The sequence below is a fragment of the Otolemur garnettii genome, unplaced genomic scaffold, assembly GCF_000181295.1.
Source record: "Otolemur garnettii isolate 467f Iridium unplaced genomic scaffold, OtoGar3 scaffold00124, whole genome shotgun sequence".
Taxonomy (NCBI): Eukaryota; Metazoa; Chordata; class Mammalia; order Primates; family Galagidae; genus Otolemur; species Otolemur garnettii.
In genome coordinates, this window is record NW_003852519.1 from 4,159,255 (window position 1) to 4,167,880 (window position 8,626).

Sequence of the window (8,626 nt, forward strand, 5' to 3'; positions counted from 1 at the left end):
GCATGGGAGTTGGGGATGATTTGTGTCGGGGTCATTTCCTTGCTCACTGGCAGTGGTTGCATAATAGGCAGAGTAGATTGCTGGCCTCAGGGGAGCCACATCTGCTGGTTGGTCGGTCCTTGCTTTGCAGCAGGGTGTGTGGATAGAACCCCTGAGGGGGAGGGAAGAACAGACACAGGTAGGTAAGTAAGTGTAGGAGAAGCCAGCTGTCCTTGAAAACCAAGGGAATTGAGGGTCCAGTGGGGGGGAAGCAGGCTGAGGTGTGCAGCCTAAGAGACAGAATTTCACTTTCAGGGATTTCTAGTGTGTTTCTCTAGCTTCTTGAGCTACAGTGCTGGTGGATGATGGATGAAACTGATCCCTTTTGTTGGTTGCGCCTGACAGGGGACTCTTCATCCTGTAGGACTCCTGGCATTCTACTTAATATTTCCTCATGCAGTTGTATTTTCTTTCCATGGAAAAAGTTGTAAAAAGAGAGTTATACATGATTTGTACAGAAAAAAGAAAAAATTGCCAACACCTGTTTTTTGGTGTTTTTTTTTTTTTTGTACTGAATCACACATATTTCTTTCTGTCTAAGACCGTGCGTCAGAGTACAGGGAAATGAGAAAGTGTAGGGAATGTAATTGTTCCTTACTTTCTCTTCCCACGTATTTTACAGCTCATAACAAAGTCAGGATGATCTCACATACTTCAGGTTTCAACAGAACAGGTCCAGTGGTCGGTGATTCAGGGAAGAAGGAAAGATAAAGTGACTCTTCTAAATGCTGGAGTTTTTTTTAAAGCCCATTAAGAGCTCTTTCCTTGTTCTCCTTATTCATTTCTGTTTTCCTCTCATCGGCCAAGGAAAGCTTTAGTGCCAAGCCCTTAGATCTTTAACTGCCGCCTATGTCCTGGGAAATTCCATACAGAGGCTGCTCAATCACCCCAGCGTGCAGGGGCGTAGGAAATGGTAGATGCCATGCCAAATGCTGTATCTCAAAAACCCGAAACTTGATGGAGACTGATGATGAGGATGACAGTCCAGAAAAATGTACCAAGGAAGATGAAAGGAGGAGAGTATTTTATAATGCAACGTAAACCAAAGTGCTAGGGAAAAAATTCTGATAACGGTGATAAAAATCCTAATGTAGCTATCCTTTCAACCTTAGTTAAGCTGTGTCTTCTCTTAATTCTGTCAAGGTTTTATGCCTTTAGTGGCACAGCTAGAACCATGGCCTCTGCTGGGAATTCATAGTTGACACCATCAAACCCAAATGTAGCAATTTCTGTGTTTCTGAATTGCATCATTTAAAAAAAAATCTGTAAGTCATTCTCTAGTAAAACAAAAGATTCTTTTCATTGGGAGTGACAAAAACATAACTTAAACTAGCTTAGACCAAAGGGAAAGGAGGTTTATTGAAAGGATCTGGTATTATGCGAGGAAGGGCTGAGTAGCTAAACCCTCAGGAGAGGAGGTGAGCAGCTCGGTCTCAGGCATTACCGGAACCCAGGCCCAGATCCCTACAGCAGCCCTCTTTATTTCTGATTCCTGCTTCTTGCTGCTCTTGGCCTGTCTTTCACTGCAAACCAGACTCTTTTACATGGTACAGAAGTGGCCAAAAAGAACCCTTGTGAATCACATCTTGTTTCCATGGTTTCAAAAGGGAAATATTGACTTTCTTGCTTGCTTGCAGTTTGGATATTAACAGGAAAGGACTTTGATTGACTAGCCCAGGTTCTGGTGGCCATTCAAACCAACTGCAGCCAAGAAGCACAGAACCACACAAGCTCTTACTTATGCAACCAGCTACCCTAAGAAGGAGAGCGTTATCCCTCAATTAAGAGAGGGTTCTGGGAACATTGAATAATAAGTGATAAGCAGACTAGGTGCCAAAAAATATATAAAAGGTGGAGTTGTACATTGTATATGCTAAATGTTCAATGTATAAAATGCTTAGGGATTTTGTACATTCAATGTGTAAAGGAATATATTTAAACTGACTTCATAGGATTAATCGTAGGGAGTTAGGGATGTGCTAAACTAGAAATATAAACGTCTGGATCCTCGCTACCATTTGCCACTAGTTAATATTGAAAAAAAATCATGTTTTCTCATTGCCCCAGTTTCTTCATCTATAAAATGGGCAGGTTGAACCAGACCAGTAGTTCTCAACTAGACAAGTACTAGTCAATCTCCTACAGGGAGTAGGGGGACGTGTGGGTTGTTAAAATGGCTTGGGAGGAAGGTACTAATGGTGTTCATGGGAAAGGGACAGAGGTGTTAAATGTTGTCCAATGAGTGGGACAGTCCTTCTCAACAAAGAATCGTCCCAGGCCCTTTGTGTTCCACAGAGAAATGTTGGATAAATGTGGGGTGAGGATGCATAACCTGTATGTGTTAGTCAACGTTCTCCAGAGAAAGCAGCAGGATGTGCACAGAGAACCAGGAGGGTGTACAGAGAGAGATTTATTTTAGGGCTTATGTGATTGTGGGGCTGCCAAGTCTGAAATCTGCAGGGCAGGCTGACAGGCTGAAGCCCTGGGGCAAAGCCGAGTTTGCAGTCTCTAGTCTGAAGGCAGTGGGACCTGTCTTTTCTCTTCAGATCTAAAGCTGATTGGATGACGACCACTCACATTGGGGTAATTTGCTGTCTTCAAACTCTGCTGATGTACATGTTAATTGCTTCTAAAAAAAAAAATAGAAGAAGAAGAAAGAAAGAAAAGAAAATACAACAATGAAAGCTCTACAGCAGTGGTTCTCAACCTGTGGGTAGTGACCCCTTTAAGGGTTGAACGACCCTTTCACAGGGGTCACCTAAATACATCCTGCATATCAGATATTTACATTATGATTCATAACAGTAGCAAAATTACAGTTATGAAGTAGCAACAAAAATAAATTTGTGGTTGGAGGTCACCACAACATGAGGAACTGTATTAAAGGGTCGTGGCATTAGGAAGGTTGAGAACCACTGCTCTACAGTAACCTCTAGACTGCCGTTTAACCAAGCAACTGGGCTATCATGCCTATTTGATACATAAATTTAACCAGCACACCATGATTTAGATTAGTATTTAACACTTGCAGTTATTATGAGGCTTTTCTTCATGTATCTTTATTCTTCCAACACCATTGGTCATATATGCAATTTATTTGGTGCCAACTCCTCACATAGTATACACGTTCCAGTTGGAAAATATAACTTACTCTGCAGGAGTTCATAGTAAGTTATGGGGTTAGACTGTGTGTTCGGCTTACATTTGCTCGAGAGGTGGCCAACTGGTCTGCCTCACTTCCTTCCTCACTGCATAACCTCCAGGTATAACCAGCCCTAGCCCCATCTGAACCCCCCATCCTCAGGTTCAATGTCAGGGTTTCCTCCTTGATTTGCAAAGAAGCATTATGCTCTCACGCCTAATTTCAGGATGTATGTCAGAATTTTCACTGGAAACCCTAAAGCGTTCTTAAAATACGTTAATAGTTAATTGAGGCTTAAGGAAAAAAAGATGTTTCCAGCCCTAAGGGAAACCCAAGAGGATACTACGATGGCTGAATCAGCTGGGTCTACCTAAACCCAGTGGCTAAACAGTTTACTTGTTCTGCTTATATTAACGCTTAGTACTTTTGATGCTGACGTTGAAAGATCACACTCACACTGAGAAATTACATTTTAAAACATTATGCAAATTTAAACTAATGTCTAGATTTACATACATTACCAATACAGCTATAAGTCATACATGAAGCGATATGAGTTGCTAATTCGTGTTTACGGAATATTTTTTTTTTTATCTTGCATCTGATTTTGAATCTGCTGGAAAGACTGATTATCCTTCTGACGAAAATATGCATCTTTTCTTAAGGAGGTTTGGGACCCAGGGATTAAAATCAGTTCCTCATTTGTCATGTCTAATATGAGAAACGTTTTGAAGAACTAGACTTTGGAGCTAAAATGTGAGCCCCCAGGAGACAAACTCCATATTGCTCGTTCTGCCGTTAATTTCTGAGCTCTGTGTTTAATCAGAAGGCTAAGGAAGGCCCTCTCCATCTTTGTCCAGAAACACGGCTGCAAAGATAATAAAGCAAAAGCTAGATCATTTGCCATGCAGTTCGCAAAAGATGATCTTTCATTTCTGGTAGTAGCTTCAGCACCACTGTTTCTGGTAGTGGCAACAACACCGTACACTGTTTCTTCTCACTTATTCCATGCATATGGACCAGTAGTCATCTAGCTCCACTGACTCTAAGGTCCAACCCATCCCAAGGCACCAAAAGCACCTGCTGACATTGTTACAAATGCTAAGACCAGAATGCAATTCATTTTCTCCTCAAAAGATAATAGTGCAGGCTATGGGCTACATTTTTGTGTTCTCTCAAAATTCATATGTTGAAGCTCTAGTCACCAATGGGATAGAGATGGGGCCTTTGGAAGGTACTTAGTGTTAGATGAGATTACGAGGGCAGGATCCTTACGGTGGAATGAAGGCCTTTGAAAGGAGAGGCACCAGGGAGTGGCTCACTCTCTCTCTTTCCCAGAACACACACAAAGTAGAGGTCATATGAGCACACAGTGAGATGGTGACTGCCTAGACGGCAAGAAAAGAAGCCTGAGAATGAAATCTACTTTGTTGGCACCTTGATCCTGGATTTCCCAGCCTCCAGAATTGCAAAAAATAAATGTCTGCTATTTGAACCACCACCCTATGGTATTTTGATATGGTAGCCCAAACAGACTAATATAATACATATGTTTGTGCTTTACTTTTCAAGACTTGTATGCTTCAAGCACAGCCAACAAAACATAGATTGCTAGTGGGCTTGGATAACTGTGTGAGTTCCTAGAGCTGCCATAACAAATTACCACAATCTCGCTGGCTTAAAACCACAGAAATTTATTCTCACAATGTGGAGGCCAGAAGTCTAGAATCAAGGTGTCGGCAGGCTGCACTGGTTCAGAAGGTTCCGGGGGAGAACGCTTCTTTGGTTCTTTCAGTTTCTCAAGGCTGCAGGGGTTTTTGGCTTGCAGCTACGTCACTGTAATCTGTGCCTCCATCTTTACATGGCCTCTTCCTCTTCTCCAGGGTGATCTCATTTCATGCTTCTTAACTTAATTATATCTGAAAAGACATTGACTAAATAAATTCACATTCACGGGTTCTAGGGCTCAGGACATGGAAATCTCTTTTTAAGGACCACTATTCAATGCCCTACTGATGACTATGTACCCTAAGGAAGAAAGATCATAAATTAGGGACACAACTGGCAAAAGAAAATTCAGAAATGATTTATGTTGGTTTCAGGCCATCACCCCATGCTATGCCTTCACGAAGATTTAAGCCAATGGAATTTCCATATGGTCGGAAAGAAAATAACTGCAAAGCTACTGAACTGGAAACTCAGTATTTGATTTTCCACTTTGTGACAGGCTACATTACAAAGACTGCAAAGCATTCTGTGTTTACATGCAGTTCCTGCTTTCTGCGATCCAACTTTGGCAATTTCCATTTACAGTGTTCAGCCAATTAAACCTCTCTTATCAACTCAGGGCATTTCCAGCAGGGAGACAGCACACAATTAAAGTTCTATCAGTTAGTCAGCTTCCATATGTGCTCCAACTCTCAGGCTCAGTCTGTTTCTACAGTTTCCTTTGTATCTGAGACCTTTTCCTGTGGCTTATCAGTCTGTCCCCAAAGTGAGAGAATTAGGGGAAGAGTTATTGGTCTGTTAGTGCAAATGGCAAAAGAGGGAGGATTTATGGAGTCAGGCAAAGCAAAACAAAGATTCATCACAGAAGCATTTCTCAATCATTATCAATAGTGCTGCATTAGCATTTGTTGAATTATCCTGTTAGTCTCTGTATGCCAGTGAGGAATGAGGAAATTATTATCCTATAATTAAACTGATGTTAACAGGAGTTGAACTACCTTTCAAGACCATAAAGTTTATATGTGGTGCACCAGAATAGGAGAGAGATTTTGGCAAATTATCCATAAAGGCACTTTCTAAAAGGAGTAGATTTCCAAAATATTTTAAACAATAGAAGCATACATTTCTCTTATGCTATTCCTCTAAAAGTCTGAAGAGCATTTCTGTTTTCAAATCTTTCATACCCTGAGAGTTATGCACATAGTTCTTACTTCGCCAAGTGACTGCCATCTAAGGTATTTGTGTATTGTATTTTATAGCTATTATTGTAAAAAAAAAAAAATGTCTTATAAGAAAAAGTCCCCAAATCTCAGTGACCCACAACATTTTTTTTCCCTAGTCATAGGCCATGGGACTGTTGGGACAATTCCCTTTTAGGCTACAGGCAAGAGTCAGGTCTGTCCACGTGTTTCCTCATTTTGAGACTAGCACCTTCTCTGGGCATGTTCTTTTCATGGCAGCTGGCAGACACACAACAAGGCAAACCAAACCAAGCCAGTTCACTGAAGTTCATGGAGTTCTACCAAGTTCATTGCCCAAGCAAGTTGACAAGAATGAGGTGGAGAAATATACTCTACCCCAAAAGAAGCTACCACATTATACATGGTGTAGTAAAAAGCATGTTATGAGTCTGTTATAGGCAGGGAATAAGGAGTAATCCAATGTGAACAATAAGTCTGGTGATCAATAATCCAATCCACACCATGTACAGAAATCTCAAATCCATTCTCTATCCTTTTCAGGAGTTGAAATTGATTGGACTGGACATTCCACACTTTGCTGCAGATCTGCCACTGAATCGATGTAAAAACCGTTACACAAACATCCTACCATGTAAGATGGTCGATAGTTGCCAATCTTGCTCGTGTCTCTTAAAGGTTGAAATACTGTTCAACGCAGACCAATTCCACCCATCCCTGACCATACTCCTTCATGGTCTGCATCTCGAGCTCATCCCTGAGATTGCGTTCATCTCCCTCCCATCTGAGGTTATTAGTTCCCACCATGTGGAGGAAGATTTAATTCTCATGCTTTTAAATGAATTGTATTTGAGCAGAAAAGGCTGACCATTAGCCCTGTGGAGACCATAAAAGTCTTAGCCAGATTAGGAATCAGATAATCTGGGCTCTTATAAAATACTTTCAGTCAGTTCACTGGCACTGGAAGGAGTCAAATGGAAAGTAAAAGGCATTAAAATAATGCTGGCACGTTATGTTGTTGCTTAGCAGTTTGTGATAAAGAGCAACATTCAAGAGAGAAAAAAGGAATATAAAGTACTTACAGGACAATTAAAAGACATCCCAGTGTAGATTTAACTTTCTTCTCTGCTACCCTCTGAGTGAGCTGGACAAGAACGGGAAAGTCAGAAGAGGGAGGCTGAAAAATCTGTAGAAAGAGATTTCTTTCTTTCATATGGTTTCTTGATGAAATTAGGTAGTCTTATTATAATAACATTTCACGTTTGTACATAGCTCAGAATTGTCTCATTTAAAGTCCACTTACCCAAAATCTCCTATGCATCTTTTCTTCTCCAGATCTCCCAAAGGTAGTAAACTTTGCAGGTATCCCTAGGTGAGAGGTAAATCATGTATTTAGGCTATATATAATAGCTTTTCATACAATCTCCCAGAAATATTAGTTCTTGTAAATATGCTGCACAACCTTCCAAAGCCCTGGAGACAGTTCTTTCAAGGATAGGAGACCTGGTGGGAAGAAAATAGTGGTTGGGAGATATGTATGTATTTATTTAAACAAGAAACTAAGATTGAGAAATGGCTAAAATATCAGGCTAACATAAATTATCTACCTACCGTATCACTGACCGATGTGACTTGATACAGGACAGAGAAGGTCAAGCTCATTCTTCCTTCCAGCCCAATGCTAACATTTCTTTTCTCTTTGTGCTTTACAGATGACTTTAGCCGGGTGAGATTAGTCTCCATGAATGAAGAGGAAGGGGCCGACTACATCAATGCCAACTACATTCCTGTAAGTAGAGAAAACATCAGGCATCCCCATGCTAGCCCAGCCACTGGAATGCTATTAGGATTATATGTAAGTGTCAGACAGTTAAAAAGGGAGCCTTTCCCCTACACAGGTCCAACTCTGCAGAGCAGTTTCCATTATTCCATTTCAGAGTAAAGAGTGGGCGTGGGGGTGGGGAAACCCCTAGCTAGGTACTATTCCAATTTCTTCATAAATGAGTAGCAAAAGAGAAAGTAGAAAGGCTAAAGATCGTCTCTCGTGTTTAAACTTCAGTTTCAGCAAACAAATTCAAAGGGCTCCGCCTGGGCACCTGCACTTTTTATATCTAGAGGGAGAGTGGTTGTTGTCACAAAAAGGTGTGGATGTGATTTTTATAGGCTTCTGGAGTACAATGATTAAAATCACAAAGACCTATACAATCAGTTATTCTGATTGCCTCTTTGATTAAAAAAGGAGAAAATGTTACACAGGCGTGTGATCCTTTGCCAATTTTATCACGGGTACATTTTCTGATTTTCTCCCTGTGGGGGGAACAGCATTTGGTGTTGACTCTGTCTGGCTGGTTAGGTGATGACTTTGTTACCCGTCTCTCAGGGATACAACTCACCTCAGGAGTATATCGCCACCCAGGGGCCGCTGCCTGAAACCAGGAATGACTTCTGGAAGATGGTCCTACAACAAAAATCTCAGATTATTGTCATGCTCACTCAGTGTAACGAGAAAAGGCGGGTA

At 41.1% G+C, this 8,626-nt stretch overlaps 1 protein-coding gene across 1 annotated transcript in view; it reads left to right on the forward strand.

The window, feature by feature from the left end:
- PTPRO (protein tyrosine phosphatase, receptor type O) overlaps positions 1-8,626 on the forward strand; it is a 237,075-nt gene that overhangs the window by 216,656 nt on the left and 11,793 nt on the right. Inside the window, 4 exon segments of the mRNA XM_012810064.1 lie at positions 4,008-4,146; positions 6,652-6,742; positions 7,821-7,897; positions 8,489-8,624. Coding sequence (XP_012665518.1) covers positions 4,008-4,146; positions 6,652-6,742; positions 7,821-7,897; positions 8,489-8,624 — 443 coding nt within the window.